This window comes from Mytilus galloprovincialis, chromosome 12 (genome assembly GCF_965363235.1).
Source record: "Mytilus galloprovincialis chromosome 12, xbMytGall1.hap1.1, whole genome shotgun sequence".
Taxonomy (NCBI): Eukaryota; Metazoa; Mollusca; class Bivalvia; order Mytilida; family Mytilidae; genus Mytilus; species Mytilus galloprovincialis.
Genome location: NC_134849.1, coordinates 52,979,633 through 53,006,105, shown reverse-complemented (window position 1 = coordinate 53,006,105; position 26,473 = coordinate 52,979,633). Strand labels below are relative to the sequence as shown.

The window sequence follows — 26,473 nt, the reverse complement described above, 5'->3', positions numbered from 1 at the left end:
CTTTTACTGTTCTTGAGTTATGTCCCTTTATTATGTTATATCCAAGAGGGGGCATAATCTGACTTGAGTCCCATGGACACATTCTCCATTTATTTTTATGATTTAAAAATCTTTCTGGAATGTTTATGATGCCCTATAATGGGGACAAATGGTGATGAGGTGTGTTAATCCACAACTCCTTGAAAACGGCTTGACAGAATTCAACCAAACTTGCACAGATTCTTCAACAGGACATGAAATTAAATTTTGATCTGAATGATTTTTTTTTTAGGGGGTGGGGTGGGGTGGGGTGGGGTGGGGTCCTGTTTCAATACATGGACTTGACCATTACTGCTTATATTATTTTGGAGATGACAGTCAATACACCTATTCCTTGTGGAATATTCATACATATATTTATTATTTCATATTCATGAAATTGAGATAAGTATACATATTTTTACATAAATAAGGCCGTTAGTTTTCTCGTTTGAATTGTTTTACATTGTCTTAGCGGGGCCTATTATAGCTGACTATGCGGTATGGGCTTTGCTCATTTTTGAAGGCCGTACGGTGACCTATAGTTGTTAATTTCTGTGTCATTTTGGTCTTTTGTGGATAGTTGTCTCATTGGCAATCATACCACATCTTCTTTTTTATATATTTTTACATTTTTATTTTCCAGAAAAGGTAGTACTGAAGCTATTGTTGAAATTATTTTCAAGAATCCCGACATGATTGAAGTGAATGTGACAGAGACCCCTCCTGAAGAGAAGCTGAATGGTGAGAAAGTAACAACCACTTTTATACAGATTGTTGAGAGTGGCACTGTGGAAGAAACTAAAGACTTCCAGATTGACACACACCAAGTGCAGTTCACTGGTAATTTTTTTTTACAAAGGTGGCAGGTTCTATAACTTGTTTTAGCTCTCCTGACAAAATTACATCTGTGGACTAAGAAATTTTGTGCAAAATAAGTTTTCTCCTCAAAACATGATATAAAAGAACATATCAAAGACACTCAAGCCAGGGTTTTTTTATTTGTTGGTTTACAGGTTTTTGATGTGACAGATTCGGGTTGATTGGTCAGAAAAAAATTAAAAAGATATTTTACACAATGTACAAGTCATACTATGTATAAAACTACTGTGGATTATTTTTATTTCTATTTTAGGCATAATGAATTTGGTAGAGTAAGTACATGTAGGTGGGAATAAAAAAAGCATGATTTTTTTTTTTTCTAAAAATCTGAAAAATCAGGTCTGCAGATCTATAAATCAACAAAAACCCTTGCCTCAGGCAAATGAATGATAAATCATAGCCTTTCAGCAGTCATTTTAAATCTTAACAAATACTATTTTGTACTGGGTATAGAAGAGAGGTAATATGGAGTATTAATTCATGTAACAAAATCCTGACATTTACTTAACAAACCAAAAGTAAAGGAACATTGCTTACATTGCTGTTCTAGGTATCAAACATGTCAAAGTCACAGTAAAGCTACAACATAAATAAAAAGCTCAAACCTCACTGCAATGAACAGATTAAAAAAAAATGCTTTAAAAATTAGCCCAACAATCTCATTTTCATGATTGTCCTCTATTCCTTGATTGTGTAACTAAATATCACTAACTTTTTTACCTTCAATGAGAGGTAACTTTATGTGTGCTGCTAATGTAACAGGAACTGCTACCCCATCTTGAGCACATGAGTTTACCCTGGTTTTGTCTTGCCTGCAATGAAAGTCGCGGGAAGCGAGACATAGGGATTTATTTTCTGGCGAGGGCGCCAACAATAATTTTTCTGCTTAAGTTAGTTTGATAGGAACTACTTGTGATAGATCATTGATATTTAATATAAAGTTGCATTACCATTGATACATATCAGTTTGACGACTGTTTCGAGGCCTTGCCCACTAGGACATGGTTCAGTGACTTTGAATTAATTAGCAATTTTCAATGTGAAGTTTTCTGCTTAAGTTAGTTTGATAGAATCTTCTTGTGATAGATCAATGATATTTTGTATGAAGTCGCATTCCTATCTGTACATATAAGTTTGATGACTATTTCGAGGCCCTGCAAGCTAGGTCATGGTCCAATGACTTTGAATTATTTAGCAATTTTCAATGTTAAGTTTTCTGCTTAAGTTAGTTTGATAGGATCTACTTGTGATAGATCAATGATATTTTGTATGAAGTTGCATTACTAACAGCTCATATCAGTTTGACGACTATTTTGAAGCCCTGCCCCCTAGGTCATGGTCCAGTGACTTTGAATTAATTATCAATTTTCAATGTTAAGTTTTCTGCTTAAGTTAGTTTGATAAAACTACGTGTGATAGATCAATGATATTTTGTTTAGAATTGCATTACTATCAGTACATATCAGTTTGATGATTATTTTCAGGCCCTGCCCACTAGATGTCCATCAGATTGTCTTTTTCTGAATTTTATGCAGACAGGCGAGACATTTCTCTGTGTCAAAAATTTATTGGTTGTTGGTATCTTTACATTGTAGTTTTCTGTGAAACGTTTTCTAGGCGGTTGTTTGTTTTTTTATTGTTTTTATTTTGGCCACGATGTTGTCTATTTTTTCCCGAATTGATTGCTCTCATGGTACATGTATCTTTTCCATCTTTTTCGAATGGACCTCCAAACAACCCAAGATTCTGTAATGAGGAGTACCTGAATTGCATCCATCCTTAAATTCACATCTGTAAAAGTTGAATATAAACTGATGTTTTGTTTTATTTCTCCACATTTTTACAACAATTTGACATTATTCCATACTTATTATTCATTTATAAGAAATAGGTGCCTAGGACATATTTTAATTGCGCATTTTTAAAAGTTTGAGGACGTTGCATAGTTTCTGTAAATTTTACTATTTGCTTGTGATACTTCATCTGTTGATATATAATGTGACTGTTTTGTGCATATTTAGCTATGACCTATGTTGAAAGACGTGCATAATGACAAATTATAAAAACACAAATTATTTAGTCTCCAAGAACACTTGTAAGATTTCCGCTGGTTTTTTTTTATGCACCCGCAACTGAATGCCCCCGCAACTGAAAGTTGGGGGCATATTGTTTTACCCCTGTCCGTCCGTCCATCCCATTATGAGTATATAGTTATTCAGCTCAGCTCCTCCTACAGTGTGAATCCTAGGAAGTTTTCACTTTGCTGGCTGTTTGTATATATATTGAAGGTGTGCATGTGGTCAGGGTTTTGATTTTTCTTAATATTTGCTCTTTTGGGAGACAGTTGAACTTTGTCATTTTTTGGAGTATTTACTTGCACAAGAGGAGCGTTTCCAGATAACTCCTCCTACAGTTTGAATGCTAGGAAGTTTTCACTTTGATGGCTGTTTGTACATACATGTATATTGAAGGTGTGCATGTGGTCAGGATTTTGATTTTTATTAATATTTGCTCTTTTGGGAGATAGTTGAACTTTGTCATTTTTTGGAGTATTTACTTGCATAAGAGGAGCTACCCTTACAATTTGAATGCTAGGAAGTTTTCAGTTTGCTGGCTGTTTGTACATATATTGAAGGTGTGCATGTGGTCAGGGTTTTGATTTTTATTGATATTTGCTCTTTTAGGAGATAGTTGAACTTTGTCAATTTTGGGGTATAACATGTATAAGCAATTAAATGTTATAGTTATTTTAAAATAACACTTTGCATATGCGAGGGCATCAATTGTGTCTCCCAGACACAATAATATCTCAAAGAAAGTCCTACATTGACTTTATTATAATACAGTTACTTCAGAGTGGAGTGCGGGGGCATCACTTTGTCTTAGTTTCAATTTGGGTACTGTGACATTAAGGACAAAACATGCTTATACATGATGAAGTTGCTGACAAGATACATAGAAAACCAGTGCTTGTAGTTATAATTTTAATACTTATACTCTTTAAATTTTTTCTGAAAAAGAGGAAAAGGCTATATATAAGAACAATTATAGGAAAAGGCTGACTCTGACTTTTACCTTATATTTGCATTGGTATTATTTGGGTCTCAAATAGAACATGTAGAAGGAAAAGAAATCTAGAATCTGCTTAAATTTTGGTAAATGACCTTTTATGAGTTATTGAAGTCTTATATGAAAAGAAAAATGGGTGTTATGGGGCAAAATATTTTACCCTGTATGCATGGTAGGAAAAAAACCAAGGAGTCCGAACGTTTGCCCAAAATTTCTAAACCTGACCTAAGTACATCCTTTAGGAGTAATCGATAGACAATTTTCACAATACTGATGTTATGAGATAACAGTAAGAACTGATTTTTCAATGGCGTCATTTACGCCGATTGACATGGGGTCAACCAGTGTAACTCATTCATAAAAAAACATCTTGAGATTGGTCTATAGGGATTGTTTTTGATTTTAGAAATTACTGAATTTTCCTTACTTGTTCCCTTTAGAAACTTAATAAAATTTTATTGTATTTCAGATGCAACACTCTCTTCAAATGTAACATCACCAACTACAAAAACTACTACAACATCAACTAAGCAAACAACTACAACTGTGCCACCAACTACAACTGCACCAGCAACTACACCAGCGACTACAACACAAACGACTACAACACCAACAACTACTACACCAATGACTACAACACCAACAACTACCACTGCAACGACTACAACACCAACGACTACCACTGCAACAACTACAACACCAATTACTACAACACCGACTACTACAACACAAACTACTACAACACCAACGACTACCACTGCAACCACTACAACGACTACAACACCAACGACTACCACTGCAACAACTACAACACCAATGACTACAACAACACCAATTACTACAACACCGACTACTACAACACAAACTTCTACAACACCAACGACTACCACTGCAACAACTACAACACCAATCACTACAACACCCACTACTACAACACAAACTACTACAACACCAACGACTACAAAACCAACGACTACCACTGCATCAACTACAACACCAATGACTACAACAACACCAATCACTACAACACCGACTACTACAACACAAACTACTACAACACCAACGACTACCACTGCAACGACTACATCACCAACGACTACAAAAACAAAAACTACTACAACACCAACAACTACTACACAAACTACTACAACACCAACAACGACTACCACTGCAACAACTACAACAACACAGACTACTACAAAACCAACCACTACAACACCAATGACTACAACACCAACGACTACCACTGCAACTACTACCACTGCAACTACTACATCACCAACTACTACAACTGCAAAAACTACAACAACATCTCACAATTTAACTGCAACTACTTCAATCCCAACTTCTACAACAAGACCAATAACTACAAGTGCAACAACTACTTCAACTACCGTCACTGCAACTACTACAAGACCGACTACAACAACTACACTCACTAGTACAGCTGCAACAAAATCGTCGACTACAGCTTCAAACACATCAACTGCTACAAAAACCATACCAACTTCTGCAACTTATACAACTTCTACCATACCAACAAGTACAAGATTATCTGTGACTACTAACACTTCAGTAGAACCTTTAGTTGAGTTTAATGTACAAGTTCTGATGAGGAATATGACCTGGACCCCTGCTTACAATAATACCAATTCAACTGAATATCAACAGTTACTTCATGAAGTCATGCTGGTAAATATGGAGATTTCATTGACACTTTTATATGATTAATTTGAACTTTTGGTTATGAATATTCACTGGCATTGCATGAAAGGGGTGCTGTAAACCAGGAAATGCTTGTTCCGTCTTTCTTCCATGATTTACCAACTGAATCTTAATTCTTGTCGTTTTGAATTTCCTATTTTTAGGAGTCCTGAAAGTTTTGATTTATAACTGTTTTTCATTTAGAAATAAAATTTTAAAATGTGATATAGATCTGTTGTCTGAAAAACAGTTGTTATAAACTGGCCCTGTTCATAATTCTGTTGCTGCACGTTCATGGGTGGTCTTCATACTTTGAATTAGTTTACCTTGAAATATTCATGGTAGTTAAAATTAAAATAGCAAAAATAAATATGCCCCTTTAATTTTCCTGTTTACAGTATATTATTTGTTTTGGAGGAGGGGGGTTCACAGAGTATATGGGAAAATCCTGATAACCTTTTAAATTGTGTTCCAGTTTACTAATTTATTCTAGCAGGGCTCTCCATTGATGGCTCCTATCATTATATATCCTATAAAGTAAGTGTTATAACTTCAGAAATTATTGGTAGGTTTTTCTTTATGGGAACAATGTGACTGGGTGAGTATCACAATAATTAGAACTCACATTCTTATTTGATGCATATTTCTGTATGCAGCTTTTCCTGAAATCACAAAAATTATCTCAAATTTATGTCCTTTCTTCAAAAAACGCCATAATAAATGCACGCATCAGATTCTATGATTGTTATGAATAAATTTTACAATATAACATTATGAGCTACATTGTAATATTCATATTTTCTGATAAATTTTCAACCAGAGAAAGATAATTTTATTTTCCCTGTGGAAAGATAATATAATAGTATCTAAATCTTTGTTTTCTCATTTTCAGATGGAAGCAAATATCCAGAAGTACATGTTGTCTATGGGTAATTCATCATCCATGTCATCCTCCAATGGCTCCATGCCTGTGTCGGAGATTTTTGACAGAATGATTTTTCTTGGGATAAGGTATAAGTCAAGAATATAACATTACAAAGTCTCGTTCATCTCGTTCATACGTTATATACTATTTGTACCCTCAAAATGGAATTAGTAAATATTATACAATTATGGCCCGTAGAAAAGGTGAATATCCAAAATTGTCAACACGAGAAGGTTATGTCACTGAGGGCACATCCCGAAGTGAAATAATTTTTTAGGGTTGACAATTTTGATATTCATAGCTTCTAAGGGGCCACAATTGTTTTATTATACTGAAATTAAACAGTGGAAGGGCCTTTTGAATCATTGAAACTTTAGTAACAAACACAAGTTGACGTTTGAAAATACATTTGTGTCTTAGAATTTCTCGTATGTACAACAAAGTCTTAGTTCATCGTCTCTCGATGAGCTTAATTCCTGTAACATGAACATTACCATTTTGTTTATTTACGTCTGTGACATCATTTTCATGGGAGATAACTCGTGTAGAAATCAAGAAACTCAAAAGGTTATTCACCTGTGAATAGGGTTATTCACCAGCGGGCGTTATTCACCGCTGGTGTAAATTTTTAGGGTTATTTGTGCTTCCTTGCATTTAAATGAAAGTTAACTGAATTATTCTATGTCAGGTGATAATGTGTAACCCAATAGAATTGTTTGTTTTATATGTAAGGTATAATAACATTGATAATTTTAAACTGATAATATTTCTCATACTTAAAAAGCCTTGAGTGTTTCACATGAGTTCAAACACCACAAGTTTGCAATCCTTGTATTGGTCATTATGTTCAGGTAATCGATAGGCTTACATTTTGAGCTCTAATGTCAAAATGAGGCTACTTTGGCAGTTTTGGAGTTTTAAATTCACTAAATACAAGTTTAAAGCCCTGAGAGAAACATGCAAGACAAAATTCAAAATCATAAATGCTGATGTAGGTATGGCTAATTGAGTAATAATTCATGCCAGCCATATATTTGTTGGAAATATTGACATCACCAATGCTATCTATGTATTCAAATTTGATCCCAAACGTTTGCATTAAGCCAAATCAAAATATATGTGTCACACATATCAACTGACCCGTATTCTGCGGATTACACCCGTGAATTTCCCCTTTGAAACGAATTTTTTTATTTAATTGAAATTTGCATTCCACAAAATGGGATCGTTCAAAAATTTATTTTTTCAGAAATGGAAAGAAAGGTTCTAGGGTCGGGGGGTTCAAACTAAGGTCGGTCAGATCACTGGAACTACACATATATTTTTTAGGGGGCCTACTACAGAATCTACTAATGAAATACAGAGATTTCTATTGGAAGCATGATAACAAATCTTATGTTGATATATTTTTCAGGTATATGAACGGCAGAGTAATGGTAATGTTTGATTTAGTGTTTAAAGCTCGTCACATGACCATGCCTGATGGTGTTTCCATGACAGTGGACAGTAGTATGGTCAGAACTATTGTATCTACCTCCACTGGTGTAAATCAAATGGATGTCCATATTGTAGGTTAGTTAAAAAAATTAAAACAACACTTTATACATTTTAAGCATCTGAAGAGTTTTTCCGGGTCTAACCTTCATCTGGAACACTCAAAGCCGAAAATTTGAAAGCCATGAACCGAAATAGTTGACGAGCTTTATGGCCAAAAAGGACCTAAAATTATAGTCAAATCCATCTACGATCAACTTTGCCTAAGGGAGTTGAAACTTTGGTTTCTTCATAATTTCTAAATTTATGAACTGACAATTTTAGAAATTCTTTTTAAGTGTTATTTGCAGATTGGACTTAAAAGATCTGAACTTAAGATGGAGCATTTAAGTCCTTGCTTTTAAATTATGTACATGGTTAGTTGACTGATGACCAAATGATATATATATGGAGTTCTAATTTTGAGTTGACTGTATTATATCTAAAGTGAGGCCTGTTGATGAATTTTCTACTGCTAAAAATGGCTATCTGCTGTCCTTTGGATATAAAATTTACAAGTTCTGCTTTAAAATTTTAGTGTTGGTGAAAGTCAAAAGTTTTTTAAGACCAATAAAAGTTGAATAAGAAAGAATCAGAATGTCCATTTGTGTGCTTAATTATATATAATTAGGCATCATGGCAAACATGTTGTATGTTATATATGTTTATTCTGTAAAAATTCTAATTTTAAAAAGAAGGATACTTAACAGAAATGGAGCAGAGTGAGTTCCAACATTAATATTATTATTTCATTATATGTATTACAGATCTGGGTTCAGTAAATTCAACAACAAGTGGCACCAGAAACTCAACAAATGCCTCAACTACTACAGCTGTAATGTCAACTGCATCAGGTATTTACTGCTGTTATGTCCCTCCATGACTGATATTGTTTACTGACACCCTCCTCCCAAGTTGTGCATGAAAAAAGAGACAAAGATACCAAAGGAATAGTCAAACTCATAAGTTGAAATCAAACTAAAAATGACATGGCAAAAAATGTAAAACTGCCAAAGTTTTCAAAACACAACATAGAAAACTAAAGACTTAGTAATATGATTATATTTTTTCCGTTCCTTTTTATACCTATATTATTTCTTTTACCCTGTATTTCATTTTGTCATTTCATTCGTCCCACAAATATTTCTGTGGGCCTTGGTGGTCCAGTGGTCTAAGTAGTAACTACTGTAATCACTAGCCAGTCAACGCTGAGGTTGTGAGTTTAAACCCCTCTTGTGCGGGTGCACTGGACTCCAATCTTAATAGGCTTCCTCCACCAATAAAAACTGGCCGCCACAAAATAGCCCTAAAGTGGTGCTTAAAAGTGGAATTAAAACACCAAAAATCAAATCAAATCAAATATTTCTGTCACACAAAATTACTTCATATTTGATCAGCAACTTGACAGTGATGAGTTGAAACATAAGAGCACTTTTGGGATCTGTCAATTGCGCCTACTTTTTGACAAAAACATTTTGGGGAAAAAGAAAACCTAAACAACAAAAATTATCAGCTAGCCAAGATCTACAAATACACAGTCAAAATTTTCAGTCATCTCATAGGATTTATTGCCCTTAAACGACAAGTTTTTCCCTTTTTTCATTTTGGGCTAGATAGACTTTAAACAGTAAAGATCAACAAGATATGATCAACAAAAAAGGAGATTTTAGTCTTAAATTATTTTCTCATCTACAATGTTGGAGTTGAAACATAAGAGCACTTTTGGGATCTGTCAATTGCGCCTACTTTTTGACAAAAAAATTTTGGGGAAAAAGAAAACCTAAACAACAAAAATTATCAGCTAGCCAAGATCTTCAAATACACAGTCAAAATTTTCAGTCATCTCATAGGATTTATTGCCCTTAAACAACAAGTTTTTCCCTTTTTTCATTTTGGGCTAGATAGACTTTAAACAGTAAAGATCAACAAGATATGATCAACAAAAAAAGAGATTTTAGTCTTAAATTATTTTCTCATCTACAATGTTGGAGAGTTGCCATTATTGAAGATGTATATAGATCCAGGTGAGCGATACAGGCATTAAAGAGCCTCTAGTTACTAGTTACTTGTTCTATTTATGCACTATTCTTTAATAAACAAAAGTCGATAAAATTGATATACTAAAAAAGGAGGAGAAACAATAAGAATCATTATTTGGCCCCTGAAATTAGAGTAATAGTTATCTTGTTCAAGCCTTGAAAAATTATGTTCATTTTATTGATAAATGAACTAGTTAAATAATTTTGAAACTAATTAAAAGCACAAAAAGGTCCTTTGTTATGTCACTATGATGTCACACGCATGTTAATATTTATATAGTTGAGCCAAGGGTTACCCAAAAATATTTTGCCCACATTCAACATCTTTGTACAATACATATTATAGGAAAATATCTATTTGGGCAAAGTCTTCTCTAAATACTTCTTCACTGGGTCATACTCTAAATATTAATGACACTGGGCTGTTTTGGAAGATTTTTGTAATTTTGCACTAATTGGAAAGAGTTTCAATCCTGTATGTAAGACAAAATGAAAAAGAATATGAATACTGATGTCAAGGGGCCAAAAAAGTGGCCTTATACCTTCTCCTTTAAATATGGATATATAATGAATTGTAAATATGTTAATTTCAGAAAAAACTACTCTGTCGACAACTACTATGTCACCAACAACTACACCGCTAAAAGGTATGGATAGGATTTTTTTTTAACTACTGTGGATTCGTTATTATTTGTTGGATACTAATTTTCATGGGTTTCAAGGGTACAGGGGAACCACAAATTCAAATGTTCAAGGAATTACAAATTTTCTATAGGTTTTGTATGCAGACTTTGGCAAAACCATGAAATCAAATATCCACGGAAATACAAGTTTTCCTCAATCCATGAAAATTGACTCCCACGAAAATAAATGAATCCACAGTAAATAATTGTAGATCCAGGTGAGCGATAAAATTTTCTAAAACCATTTCTTAAACCATTTATCTTGTAAGATTTAAAGATTGTAGAAGAAATGGCTTGGAATTAATTTGAATAGTTATATATTTATTATAAAATATCTTTCAAACAGTAATTGTTACTCATTAATTATGATTAAAAAACCTAGATGCATATCTCATCTGCGTTTTTTTTCTCAGTAAAAAAAGGAGAAAATATTTTTTGATTTTATGTTTCCCTCCAATATACGTATATTGCACTACCTGAGGTTTAAATTTAATAATTGAATACCTCACACTCACTGCTGGTTTATCATGTATATTAGACATATATTTAACAAGAAGTTTTAGGGTCTCTCTGAATAGGTCCTCCAATGCTGAACATTTTCATGAATATGGTAGTTTTCCAAGTATCCCCAATTTCTATACTCTTAATATAATTTGGTGACCTCCACCTATTTAACTAATATCTTTGTAGTACTGCATTGTTTTTCTTATATATATATATATATATATATATATATATACTTGTACAGCGTTTCTGGGCTAACACAATACTGATTTTTTGCCTGATCCGAAATAATCTGCCATCTTATGTCATCAGGTACATGATATTTTATAAGAAAATCTGTCAATTAACAAGAATAATTGTAATACACTATTGTTTTTCCCCTATTAGTCTTTGATAAATTGGCACTTTTCCAAAAATTGTGCAGAATTTATCTTTGTTTCAAATAAAGAAATATTTGGCATGAGTAAAGTTTTATCCTGTCCAGTACTACAAACAAAATTTCACATAACATTTCATTGCATTCTGTGGATTAATTATTATTCGTTGGATACCAATTTCCGTGGATTTCGTGGGTACAGTTGAACCAAATAATTAAATGTTCAACGATTTACAAATTTTCTTAAGGCTTGTATGCAGACTCAGCGAAACAAAGAAATTGAATATCCACGAACATGTAAGTTTTCCTTCATTCACGAAAAATTGGTACCCACGAAAATAAATGAATCCACAGTATAAGATAATAACCATCACTGGAAGTTAACCAATCAAATTTTCACCCTGTTTTGTTAGCTCACCGGGGCCCAAAGGTCCCCATGTGAGCTTATGCCATCACTTGGCGTCCGTCATCGTCCATCGTCTATTGTCTTCTTCGTCTTTAGTCGTAAACTATTTAAAAAATCTTCTCTGAAACTACTGGGCCAAATACCTTCAAACTTTAACTAAATGTTCCTTAGGGTATCTAGTTTATAAATTGTATCCGAAGTTTTGATCCATCGACAAACATGGCCGCCATGGCTAAAAATAGAACATAGGGGTCAAATGCAGTTTTTGGCTTATATCTCAGAAAATAAAGCATTTAGAGCAAATCTGACATGGGGTAAAAATGTTTGAAAGGTCAAGATCTATCAGCCCTGAAATTTTCAGACAAACCGAACAACCCATTGTTGGGTTGCTGCCACTAAATTGGTTATTTTAAGGAAATTTTGCAGTTTTTGGTTATTATCTTGAATATTATTGAAGATAAAGATATATAAACTGTAAACAGCAAAATTGTTCAGCAAAGTAAGATCTACAAAAAAATTTTATATGACCAAAATTGTCAATTTAGCCCTTAAGGAGTTATTGCCCTTTAAGGACAATTTTACACAAGTTGTTTGTGTTTTTTAACTTTAAAAATCTTCTCAAATGAATCTAGTATAAAATTTGTATTTTATTTCCTTGTACGTCAGGAAACATAGACACTATGGCTAAACTGGAACATATGGGTAAAATGCATTTATTTGCTTTTGAAGAAAATATGACAGATACAATGAACATTTAAATGGCATTTTTAAGCCACTCATTAATATATATTGAAAAGCAAAAATAATCATTGATGAAAGATTTAAGCAAAAAAATAACAGGTGAGCGATTCAGGCTCTTGAGAGCCTCTTGTCCTGTTTACAAGCTTTAGTAACCATGTAACCTCAAGTTTCCAAAAAATACCAAATAAAAAAAGAATGGTGCTTTGAAACACCCAAAATATATGTTTATATGACTCAGAAACTTTTTACTGCAATGAAATGTAGGATTAATTTCCTACAACAGGTAAATTCAAGGGAATATTTTTTTTCTACCCTTTTTTGTATGAAACCTGATATGACGTACTATGATTTGGTGGTATTACACCTACTATCAAAATGTAGGTTGAATAAAAAGCAGATTCATTTATTTTGCTTCATTTGTTTTATTTTCGCAGGAAGTTGTGGAGGAAATTACGCAGAACTAATGGGAAGTTTTGCCTCTCCAAATTATCCCGGCAATTATCCAAATTATCAGAGCTGTTACTATTACATCAATGTCCCATCAGGTTACAAAATAACAGTGACATTCACCGAGTTCAAGACTGAAAGCTGTTGTGATTATGTCAAGGTATTTTTTAAATTTTTTTACCTTTATAAGAGAAAATTGTTAGTCTTAGTTCTGTGTTGTCCATAGAGAGAATTCTAAAATGAAAACTTCACCAAGTCTATATATATAAATGGTATTTTCCAACAATAATTATGATTACAATGAGGGTGGTAAAAGGGGGGGGGGGGCGGTGCTCTTATGGAAACAACGTGAAATAAGCCATAATTTCACGTTTAATGTGAAATAGTTTCTGTCAAGAACGTTGCAAGAAAAATAAAGACTTTGATGTGAACCTTTTGTGACTGATTGACTGTCTTCCTGTATATTATAAACTGTCTGTTTTATTTGATATTCCCAATTTAGTATACACATTTAGGAAATAAATGGTTTACAGCTTTTGAAAAAGTATATAATGATCTTCATAACTTTTAAAATGCAAATATCCCACAGACGCGAGAGTGTATTTATTAGATATAGGAAGATGTGGTGTGAGTGCCAATGAGACAACTCTCCATACAAATAACAATTTAAAAAGTAAACCATTATAGGTTAAAGTACGGCCTTATTGTCTTTATTAACAAGAATACACAAGTTGTCACGTTAGCCGTGCCACCAGCTACCACGACGACTCGTGGTTCAAAGTATCAGAAATAAAAAGTTTGAACTGACAGATGATGATAAGTGCAAACACATTAAAGCTCATCACTGTTAAGATGTCGATCCTAATTAAAGTCATTCTTTTCATTTTACCAAAAAATTTAAAGAATCGGCAATGAGGAAGCATGTATCTAGGAGATCCGAAAAGTGTTCACAAGTTAAAAACATATCAGATTTTAACTTAGTATGAAGTCATTGTGTTATAGATAATGCATATTTTTAGGTTTTTCTTGTCGTAGAACACACCGAGGGGTGGCAGGATTAATCAAATGAAAGACCGACCGTAGGGAGGTCTTTCTTTTGGGCAATCCTGACACCCCGAGATGTGTTCTACGACAAGAAAAACCTTAAAATATGCATTATCTGACTTATATACCGTCAAAAATATATTATTTTCTGCAAAGATTCGCAGAATTTTCATCCTATTTTACTGACCACACTACAGTGGGATATTCCTTTCTGATGCGTTCAGGTTTTTATACGCCCTACGGCTCATTTAGAATGTGAAATAAAACTCACTAATTAATCTAGATATAAACGTTAGAAATCATTATCCAAACACAATAAAAATATTACTGTAACTGCATGAAGAAAGCCACAAATGAATTGTTACCACCCGATAACGGTGTAAGAAAAATACAAGTCACATTGTAAGTAATTTAATGTATCAAATTAGTTTATGGAAGGGGGTGCTATGTTTTTTTTTCTATTTGTAATGGCCTTTTTAACGCGGAAAAGTGATTATTTTTTCAACAATTTTTAACAAATGAACTATTCCGAATAATTCTCTTTTGAATGGCAAAACATTTTTTTAAAACAGAGAATCAAGATTTAATTCTATACTCCCCCGACCCCATTGTGAGGTACGTGGCTGTTATTCAATAGAATATAAAAATATTTTATCAGTTGATCATTTGATAGAGTAAAAGGTATATATAGATGTAAAAAGTTAAGAACTGACACGAAGAGAGCACGAAATCGTGATACATGTACATGAAACACTAAAACGAATATATCAATACATGTAGGTCACATTATGATTTCGTATTCAGTGTGAAACAATAAGATTTTCAAAATCCTACACACGTATGTGTTAAATCTGGCTTGTTTTAAAAGTGATATGAAAAGTTAAATTCATCTCACATATATGATAATGTCCCTTTAATGTATCGAAAAATTGACAAAACATTACATTATTTGTTTCTAAAGTTAAAATGCGGGTCAATGACGTTTTTTTGTTAAACCTGTCAAAGATGGAACTTTAAAAAATAAATTTCCCAATTGGCAACAACAAACTACTAGTATCAAACGAATTAAATGTTGGAGTAAATTATAGATTGCATTTTTAAGGGAAGATAAATCCTTATTGTTAGCAGAGACATATACTACAATTGTAGTATATATCACTGTTGTTAGTTAGCTTACGGTTATGGAAAAATTATTATTTTATGCCTTGAAGCATATATTTCATTGAAACATGGTATCGTCCGGGTTAATTCTTCGAAAGAATTACCTGTCATTCTGAAAGAAAATAACTCCATATAGGTATATAAGTAAAGTTGTTTCTTAGAAGAATCTAACGTAAATATTTACTGGATTGACGAGCTACACAGTTTAGTTACATTTAGGTCACCGTAATCTGTATTTTATGATCATGTGACCTTGGTTAAACTTTTTCCTGACAAATGCCTCATCTGATTTTAACAACAGTGAACGAAAGAGGTGTCAATGATTTTTTTTTTCATTGAAAACTATTATTATTATTATACTGAATAATTAAATGATACACAATTTGTATTCTTCAAAGAAATTCACAATTCTACACGGAAAATGTCAATTTCTGAACAGTTTGTTTGAGTCGGTGTGATCTTAGCAAAAAGATCAAAATTAAATGCTTTTATTATTTCATATTGGTTTATAAAAATATGTAATTATATTCTGAATTTCTTAAATTTTTCAACAGGTATATGATGGACTAAGTACATGGTCACCATTACTGCTCACTTTACGGGGATCTTATTATACAAACATAACAGTGAATTCAACAGCCAATAAAATGTTAGTTTACTTCAAGTCTGATTCTAGTGCAGTGTATTCTGGGTTCAGAGCCAGTTACTCAACAGATATTGAAGGTAAGAGCTAGATCGAGGTCTGGTATGTCATTTAATGTTCTTGATGTCTGACAGAACAACAAATAAAATACTGTACGTTTTACTTTTGACTGGCACTGTAGACTTAACTGTAACATCAGTCAGGGTCGTTACTTAAGCAAGTTAATTTTTAAGAAATATTGCTCAATAAAGTTATTTGAAATTTCAATAGAAGCATGGACTGCATAAAGTTTTTGTTTGGTCTGCGACTAAAGTTGCAGAATGAGACATAGAGATTACTATTCAGAGCCGTGGCTGCGTGAAATATTTGTATAAAGTTTTATATTTCAGTAGGAAGAAGACCTAGATGCTTCATACCCTGTATGCAGATACCTTATGTATCGACTTTTCCATCTGTCGTATGTCCATTGTCCTTAACCTCATTTTTATGTACTATGGTCCATGTTCTATGGACCAGATAAAATGTTCCTCAGAAATATTGTCACCATGTGTTTCCATACATATTTTTTAACATCTTTTTGTTTCAGACTGTTCTATGGACCAGATAAAATGTTCCTCAGAAATATTGTCACCATGTGTTTCCATACATATTTTTATGCCCCACCTTTATGCCCCACCTACGATAGTAGAGGGGCATTATGTTTTCTGGTCTGTGCGTCCGTTCGTTCGTTCGTCCGTCCGTCTGTTCGTTTGTTTGTTCGTTCGTTCGTTCGTCCGTTCGTTCGTCCGTCTGTCCCGCTTCAGGTTAAAGTTTTTGGTCAAGGTAGTTTTTGATGAAGTTGAAGTCCAATCAACTTGAAACTTAGTACACATGTTCCTTATGATATGATCTTTCTAATTTTAAAGCCAAATTAAACTTTTGACCCCAATTTCACGGTCCACTGAACATAGAAAATGAAAGTGCATGTTTCAGGTTAAAGTTTTTCAGGTTAAAGTTTTTGGTCAAGGTAGTTTTTGATGAAGTTGAAGTCCAATCAACTTGAAACTTAGTACACATGTTCCTTATGATATGATCTTTCTAATTTTAAAGCCAAATTAAACTTTTGACCCCAATTTCACGGTCCACTGAACATAGAAAATGAAAGTGCATGTTTCAGGTTAAAGTTTTTCAGGTTAAAGTTTTTGGTCAAGGTAGTTTTTGATGAAGTTGAAGTCCAATCAACTTGAAACTTAGTACACATGTTCCTTATGATATGATCTTTCTAATTTTAAAGCCAAATTAAACTTTTGACCCCAATTTCACGGTCCACTGAACATAGAAAATGAAAGTGCATGTTTCAGGTTAAAGTTTTTGGTCAAGGTAGTTTTTGATGAAGTTGAAGTCCAATCAACTTGAAACTTAGTACACATGTTCCCTATGATATTATCTTTCTAATTTTAATGCCTAATTATATTTTTTATCCAATTTCATGGTCCATTGAACATGGAAAATGATAGTGTGAGTGGGGCATCCGTGTACTTTGGACACATTCTTATTTAACATCTTTTTGTTATGCCCCACCTACGATAGTAGAGGGGCATTATGTTTTCTGGTCTGTGCGTCCGTTCGTTCGTTCGTCCGTCCGTCTGTTCGTTCGTTCGTTCGTTCGTCCGTTCGTTCGTCCGTCTGTCCCGCATCAGGTTAAAGTTTTTGGTCAAGGTAGTTTTTGATGAAGTTGAAGTCCAATCAACTTGAAACTTAGTACACATGTTCCTTATGATATGATCTTTCTAATTTTAAAGCCAAATTAAACTTTTGACCCCAATTTCACGGTCCACTGAACATAGAAAATGAAAGTGCATGTTTCAGGTTAAAGTTTTTCAGGTTAAAGTTTTTGGTCAAGGTAGTTTTTGATGAAGTTGAAGTCCAATCAACTTGAAACTTAGTGCACATGTTCCTTATGATATGATCTTTCTAATTTTAAAGCCAAATTAAACTATTGACCCGAATTTCACGGTCCACTGAACATAGAAAATGAAAGTGCATGTTTCAGGTTAAAGTTTTTCAGGTTAAAGTTTTTGGTCAAGGTAGTTTTTGATGAAGTTGAAGTCCAATCAACTTGAAACTTAGTACACATGTTCCTTATGATATGATCTTTCTATTTTAAAGCCAAATTAAACTTTTGACCCCAATTTCACGGTCCACTGAACATAGAAAATGAAAGTGCATGTTTCAGGTTAAAGTTTTTGGTCAAGGTAGTTTTTGATGAAGTTGAAGTTCAATCAACTTGAAACTTAGTACACATGTTCCCTATGATATTATCTTTCTAATTTTAATGCCTAATTATATTTTTTATCCAATTTCATGGTCCATTGAACATGTAAAATGATAGTGTGAGTGGGGCATCCGTGTACTTTGGACACATTCTTGTTTCAGACTGTTCTATGGACCAGATAAAATGTTCCTCAGAAATATTGTCACCATGTGTTTCCATACATATTTTTTAACATCTTTTTGTTTCACACTGTTCTATGGACCAGATAAAATGTTCCTCAGAAATATTGTCACCATGTGTTTCCATACATATTTTTAGCTCACCTGACCCGAAGGGCCAAATGAGTTTTTCTCATCACTTGGCGTACGTCGTCCGTCGTCGTAATTATCGTCCGTCTTTGTTAACTTTTACAAAAATCTTCTCCTCTGAAACTACTGAGACAAATTTTACCAAACTTGCCTACAATCATCATTAGGGTATCTAGTTTAAAAAATGTGTTTGATGACCCAGCCTCCCAACCAACATGGCTAAAACTAGAACATAGGGGTAAAATGCAGTTTTTTGCTTTTATCTCTGAAACTAAAGCATTTAGAGTGAATCTGACATGGTTAAAAATGTTCATCAGGTAAAGATCTATCTGCACTGAAATCTTCAGACGAATCAGACAACCCGTTGTTGGGTTGCTGCCCCTGAATAGGTAGTTTTAAGGAAATTTTGCAGTTTTTATGCCCCACCTATGGTAGTAGAGGGGCATTATGTTTTCTAGTCTGTGCGTTCATTGGTCTGTTGGTCCGTCCATCCGTTTGTTCGTTCATCTGTCCCTCTTCAGGTTAAAGTTTTAGGTCAAGGTAGTTTTTGATGAAGTTGAAGTCCAATCAACTTTGAAACTTAGTATACATGTTCCTTATGATATGATCTTTCTAACTTTAATGCCAAATTAGAGTTCTGACCCCAAGTTCACGGTCCACTGAACATAGAAAATGATAGTGGGAGTGGGGCATCCGTGTACTGGGGACACATTCTTGTTGGTTATTATCTTGAATATCATTATAGATAGAGAAACTGTAAACAGCAATAATGTTCAGCAAAGTAAGATCTACAAATAAGTCGACATGACCAAAATTGTCAATTGACCCCTTAAGGATTTGTTGTCTTTTAAAGTATATTTTTAACCATTTTTATGCCCCACCTACGATAGTAGAGGGGCATTATGTTTTCTGGTCTGTGCCTCCGTTCGTCCGTCCGTGCGTCAGTTCGCTTCAGGTTAAAAGTTTTTGGTCAAGATAGTTTTTGAAGAAGTTGAAGTCCAATCAACTTGAAACTAAGTACACATGTTCCCCATGATATGATCTTTCTAATTTTAATGCCAAATTATAGTTTTGACCCCGATTTCATGGTCCACTGAACATAGAAAATGATAGTGCGAAGTTCAGGTTAAAGTTTTTGGTCAAGGTAGTTTTTGATGAAGTTAAAGTTACATCAACTTGAAACTTAGTACACATGTTCCCTATGATATGATCTTTCTAATTTTAATTTCAAATTAAAGTTTTGACCCCAATTTCACGGTCCACTGAACATAGAAAATGATAGTGCAAGTGGGGCATTCATGTACTATGGACACATTCTTGTTTGTAAATCTTTTAGAAAAATCTTCTCCTCAGAAACTACTGATACAAATTTTACCAAACTTGGCCACAATCATTATTAGGGTATCTAGTTTAATGTCCGATGACCCCGCTTTCCAACCAACATGATATGGCCAACATGGCTAACATGGCTAAAAATAGAACATAGGGGTAAAATACAGTTTTTGGCTTATATCTCTGAAACTAAAGCATTAAGAGCAAATCTGACTTGGGTAAAAATGTTCATCAGGTTTAGATTTATCTGCCCATTAAGTTTTCAGACAAATCAGACAGGTTGGGTTGCTGCCCTAAATTGGTTATTTTTTAGGAAATTTTGCAGTTTTTGGTTATTTTGAATATTATTTTAGATAGAGAGATAAACTGTAATCAGCAATAATGTTCAGCAAAGTAAGATCTACAAATAATTTTTTGGTAATTTTTGTAAACTTTTTTCGAAAATCTTCTGCTTTTAATTTAACTACTGGGTCAAATTAAACCAAACTTGACCTCAATCATTATTAGGGTATCTAATATTATTTATTATGATTTTTAACCTTATTAAACATGATTTCCAAAACCACAGTAGATACAGGTGAGCGACACAGGCTCTTGAGAGCCTCTAGTTTAACATCTTTTTGTTTCAGACTGTTCTATGGACCAGATAAAATGTTCCTCGGATATATTGTCACCATGTGTTTCCATATATAAACTCTGTGATGGCTATGCAGACTGTTTAAACAGCTTTGATGAACAACATTGTCACAACTGTAAGTTGTCAGTACATAAAGTAGATTATATACAAAAATATAGATATGAAGTTATAGTTTGCAGTAGATATCTACCAGCAACCATTTGAAAAGAGGGTAAACATCTACTTAAACTGATCTTTAATTAAAGGCATGGGGGACACTTTTTTTAGACCCCAACCACCCATAAAGTAAAATTTTCATTTTATAGTATATGGAAAATGCTACCACCCACAATTTATTAATTTGACTGCCTCTTATCCCTCCCACCATGATCAATTTTGGAACAGTCCTTACTGTGGTATAGATTTATAGCTTCTCTCCTAAAATGATATCTTGTGTAATGGGAGTTTGCTTTTGGATAAATTTTAAGGATTAATTCATGACACAAAATCTTTACATTTTGAAATCCTTGACAAAACCCAAAGCAAAAGAACAGGCAATTGTCATTAAACAACTTAAGGCAAAGATTGCTTGACCTGTAAAAATAAGTGCTTAAACAGCCAATATATTTGTTTATATATATATATATATTGTATGTTTCCATTTATAGATACAAGGCTGACCAGTACTGCTAGTACAATAGCAACAAGTTCATGGTATACCACTGTGTCCCCACCATCTAACACCACAAGTCACAGTAATATAGGTATAATATGACTAGGAAACGGCATTTGTCTGATTAGGTTTTCTTTATCAACCTTAATCATAGATCCTACCAAAGCCATTTTATTGGTATTGTGGAGTAAGTTCCGGTTGTTTCCATTTATTATTTTACCCACATACGTTATGGGTAAAGTGAATGAATATTAATATATTGTGGATTCTTTTATTTTGTGGGTCAAGGAAAAATTGTATTTTTTTAATTTGATTTTCGTGTTTTTAACAAGTTTTACATAAATTCAACTAAGGACCTGCTGTGTTAATTTATAAACTCTGGATGCTACATGTTAAATCTGATACAGATTCAACTCAATCTAATACATCATTCTATATTGATCTTTGGATTTTGATTTTTTATTATGAGTTGTTTTGTAGAAATCCGTCTTGTAAATGGTTCAAACTGCCTTGAAGGAAGAGTAGAAATCAATATAAATGGAGTTTGGGGAACAATTTCTACATCAAGCTTTACATACAGGGAGGCAGGTGTCATATGTAAACAATTAGGATTCAGGTGAGATTTTACTAATTGATTTATTATAGCTCTTCAATTTAGATCTGAAGTGATTTTGTACTACCAGAGAGGCAAGTATCATGATCTGTAAACATAGGATTTGCAGATAGAAGATTTTGTTGATATTTTAGGATCAGACTAGGGAGACAGATGTTAGGATTAGTTTGACTACCAGAGGGAAATGATTCATTTGCAAGCAGTTAGGAGTAAGATGATTTTTCTGCCCCAGCCGCTAGAAGAAGGGGGCATTAAATGTTCTTGATAACAGTCCATCCCTTTGTCCTTTCGTTTTCCCTCTGTCCTTCAGTTTGTCCCCAAAGTATTTTCACAAATTTTAAGTTATTAGCAAGCTTGAGCGGGGGCATTCATGTCCTTAGACACATTCTTGTTTTATTTTTACCTGGGTGGCAAGTGTCATGTGTAAATTGAAAGATTTTATTACATTTAAATGTTGGGCTACAAGTGTCACTGTAAATTGTATAAATGCAGGTGAATTTCTATTGCTAAGATACAAATGTTGTTAAAGTTAAGATTCTGGTGAGATTTTACTGCCATTAGGACGGGAGTAAATGACTGATAAGTGGGAATGTCTACCTATATAGAGACAGGTTTAGTTAGAAGGAAGAAATCAGGCAAGATTTTACTGCCATTAGGACAGGAGTAAATGACTGATATTAGTCTGTACACAGATCAAATGAGATATCACATGAGTAATTTATTAAAAAAATTATTGAATAACAGCTTGGATTGCATATAGCTATATAATATGGGATTGAATCTTTAAAATACTACTGAATTATATTCGAAGAGTGAATGAAAATTATGGGATGGATTTTGCGATTTGTAGTAACCGATGTTATCTTGACAATTTGAATAATTCTTTCACAGTTTGTTTTGACCAGGAACAGGATGAAGATTGAGAAATAGCATTATATATTAAGCATGAGCACTTGTTTATTGTTGATAACCATATATTGACATCTTCTATCGTTTTATGCTGTTTGTGGGTTGCTGTCTCATGCTGACACATCATAGTTTATTCATAGTATGTATTTGATTTTTGATTTTTTGACAGAGGACAAGCTGCGTACCCATTACTATATGGATATTTTGGACAAGCAGATAGTACTGTTCCAGTATGGTATACCTATTTATACTGCTATACTGGCGCATTAAGGCTGGAAGACTGTTCCAGATCTAAGTATGGTGCCGGTAACCATTATCAAGATGTTGGCGTCAGGTGTGAAACAGGTTTGTATCTACAGCTTTGGAGCATACTCATCTACTCTATACTTAGCTCAGCTGGCCCAAAGGGCCAGACGTGAGCTTTTCCTATCACTTGGCCTCCCAAATCTTTGTCCCTCGTCTTAACTATTACAAATATCTTCTCCTCTAAACTTCTAGGCCAAATTTTACCAAACTTGGCCAGAATCATCATTGGTGTGTCTAATTCTTAAAAAAAAAAGTGTCTGATGATTCAAGCCTGCTGATCAACGTGGCTGACGGCTGACATGGGTAAATGGAAAATAGGGGTAAAATGCAAGTTTTGTCTATTATGTTGAAAACCTCTATTAATATCCAACATTATATGGAATGGGGCATATATGTTTTTATTTGAATAGACAACTTTCTAATTTCATGCATTTTCCTGTACATTCAGATGTCATAATGTTTATGTTATTACGTCACAGTAAGAATGGATTGTTGAATGTTGTCATTTACTTCATATGACTGTGGGTCAACCAGCGTAACTCATTCATAAAAATGAACTAGAAATTGGGTCTATAATTACATAATAGTTTTTGAAAAACTGGTCATTATCGTGATATATGGACTGCCAAGTACAGGACAGTGGTATTGACTAAGACGGCCATAATAATCGAGCTGTAGGTGAGGTCATTATCACTGTTATTAAGAAGTCAATACCACTAGCTGTCCTACGAGAAGTCCATGTATCACGATAATGACCAGTTCTTCAATATCTATTATGTTTATTTCATTGAGAAACCATGTTTTTAAAAATTCTCATAAATTCAAATTGTTCAAAGCAAACTGGAGTTATTGTACAATTTCTATAGGAAGGAGTGATAACTATAAGTCACTGCCATTCATTTTTAAAAGCGTTATTTTTCAGCATATGAATAAAAAATAAAGTTTTATATAATTTTATAATTAACAAAATCACTCTAAAAAGAGAAACCACGCCCCACTGGTCATTAACATGTAAAAGTCCGTTAATGTCTTTTTTTTCTGTTAAAGACCGATGGAATTTTTTACTGTAGAATAATGAATGTCTTGTGGCCCCTTGTTACATGTCTCAATTTACCTGAAAAATTACTCGACATTCTCCCAAAGTATGACATGTGTCTTAATTTTTCTTGACAATTTCTGATTTATATTAAAGGAGTAGGTCCGGTAAGGACCGATTTTGGCCTCAAATTTCAGGTTCATCTGACGAAAGATTTTGACCACTTTTTAAACACAAGTGTCTATTTTATTTGAATTAATTAGTTTATGTGAAAGATTTTAACAGATTTAGTCATTAAAAACGATCCGATTCAAGCTCAAATATGAAAAATCTACCTAATATATGCCGAAAAATGTCACTTTTCAGATGGTTTTTGGTAAAAATGAAAGTGGCCGCATCCGTGTTCATCCTCAAACTTTATATATGTTATGTATTATCATAAAATACAACTTACATTTCAATATTAAGGATGAACACGAATGCGGCCACTTTCGTTTTACAAGAAAACCGTCTAAAATTTAACTAAAATGCTAGAATTATGAGGATTTCAGTAATTTAGCATGACTTAATGGTGTTACAACCTGATATATGTGCATTGTATTGTCAAAAACAGCCCATATTTATGTAGCAGAAGCATTTTTCTGTCCAATAAATAACTAAAGGTTTACATTTTAACAATTTTGTAAAACTGCTATATTTTGGGACCAAAAAGGGGTCTTACTGAACCTACTTCTTTGTATGAATTTTACTCAGCAAATTCTGAATATCTCCTTAAAATTTCTTGACAAATTCTCGACATTTGAATACTTTCTTGAAATTTCTCAACAAGTTCTCGACATTCTTGTTTTTTTCCCAATATGGCTTGACATATTCTGAACATTTTGAATTGTGTCTTAAATTTACTTGACAATTCTGAGCTTTACAGATCATGACCAATATACATGATACATCTTTATCTTTATTTCTCTCTATACAATATACTGTTATTTCAAGTTACACCTATTACAACAAAAACAAAAGTTGGGCATGTAAATATTTCATAATTAAAAATTTGGGTATATAAATATTTTTGTGAAATATGGATATAAAAATATTAACAAACACAAATGTGATTATGTTAATTGATTTTAAACCAATTTAAATGTGGGTTTGTAAATAATTGCAAATGTTGATTTATAAATCTTTAAATAATTGCTAAATGATTGAAATAAATAATACTGTAGACATATTTTATTTTTCATGCATAATATTCAATGTTAATGGTATGGTAAATAAACAACTATTGTACCAAAATGTACGAGGTTTTTTATAACTAGCATGTATTATTGTGTCCTAATTCGTCATGTTCTTCTTAGTTTAGATTAGCAATAATACACATGAGTATAAAACAGCAAAAGAAAGTGTTTAAACTGTTAGAAATGTGTCTATACACAATTCAGGCAAAATTTATATTGTTGAGAAAGTGTCAAGACATCTTTAAGACTGTCAAGAATGTGTAAAGACATTTTCAGACATTATTAAGAATGTCAAGAATATGTCAAGACTGACCGAGACATATTTAAGACAGTCGAGAATTAGTCTACACTAATCGAGACACTTATCAGATGAAAAAGAAAGTGTCAAGAAATTTTTAGACAATGTTAATACTGTCAAGACATATGCCAAGAAAAATTAAGAACTTATTTTAGACAAATTCAGACTTAGTCAAGAATTTAAAAAATATATCAGACAAAGAGAGAATGTCAAGTAAAAATTCATGCAAATTCAGACAAAAACTGGTCTTTTCAGACTCTGACTTTTGTATGCATTTTTCCATAATTTTGATATATACCCATGATCATCAGTATCAATTGAAAAGACTTCATTAACTTATAAAATTAGAATTTTTAAATTCAGCAGCAAACATTCTGAAACCATATTTGTTCATAACTTGAACAGCTACACAGAACTAAGAAATATAAAAAAAAATGTTTTGCATTTTTAAATATCCTAGCTAGCTGAAATACTTTGATTTTACAGGTACATCTGAGTACAGTTGTTCATTCAATTACAACTGTCACTTTTTAAGTATGCGGTCATCAACTCCTGTGTACTGGTCAAGACGTAATGTAAGTTAAAATTATGTTTTGGTAATTGATTGGTTAGATGTCATAGTTCTTTAGTAATCAGCTTGTTGAGGAGGTAGCATGAATGTATAACTGGACTGGTCAGTTTGGAGATGACTATATATAAATTAAGTCTTTGCCATCAT

At 33.1% G+C, this 26,473-nt stretch overlaps 1 protein-coding gene across 1 annotated transcript in view; it reads left to right on the top strand.

The window, feature by feature from the left end:
* LOC143053703 (uncharacterized) overlaps positions 1-26,473 on the top strand; it is a 52,792-nt gene that overhangs the window by 13,263 nt on the left and 13,056 nt on the right. Inside the window, exons 3-15 of the mRNA XM_076226490.1 lie at positions 665-861; positions 4,439-5,661; positions 6,566-6,684; positions 8,013-8,170; positions 8,899-8,985; positions 10,764-10,817; positions 13,315-13,487; positions 16,087-16,255; positions 20,699-20,821; positions 21,354-21,449; positions 21,839-21,974; positions 23,050-23,225; positions 26,242-26,330. Coding sequence (XP_076082605.1) covers positions 665-861; positions 4,439-5,661; positions 6,566-6,684; positions 8,013-8,170; positions 8,899-8,985; positions 10,764-10,817; positions 13,315-13,487; positions 16,087-16,255; positions 20,699-20,821; positions 21,354-21,449; positions 21,839-21,974; positions 23,050-23,225; positions 26,242-26,330 — 2,800 coding nt within the window. The remainder of the gene's footprint in view (positions 1-664; positions 862-4,438; positions 5,662-6,565; positions 6,685-8,012; positions 8,171-8,898; positions 8,986-10,763; positions 10,818-13,314; positions 13,488-16,086; positions 16,256-20,698; positions 20,822-21,353; positions 21,450-21,838; positions 21,975-23,049; positions 23,226-26,241; positions 26,331-26,473) is intronic.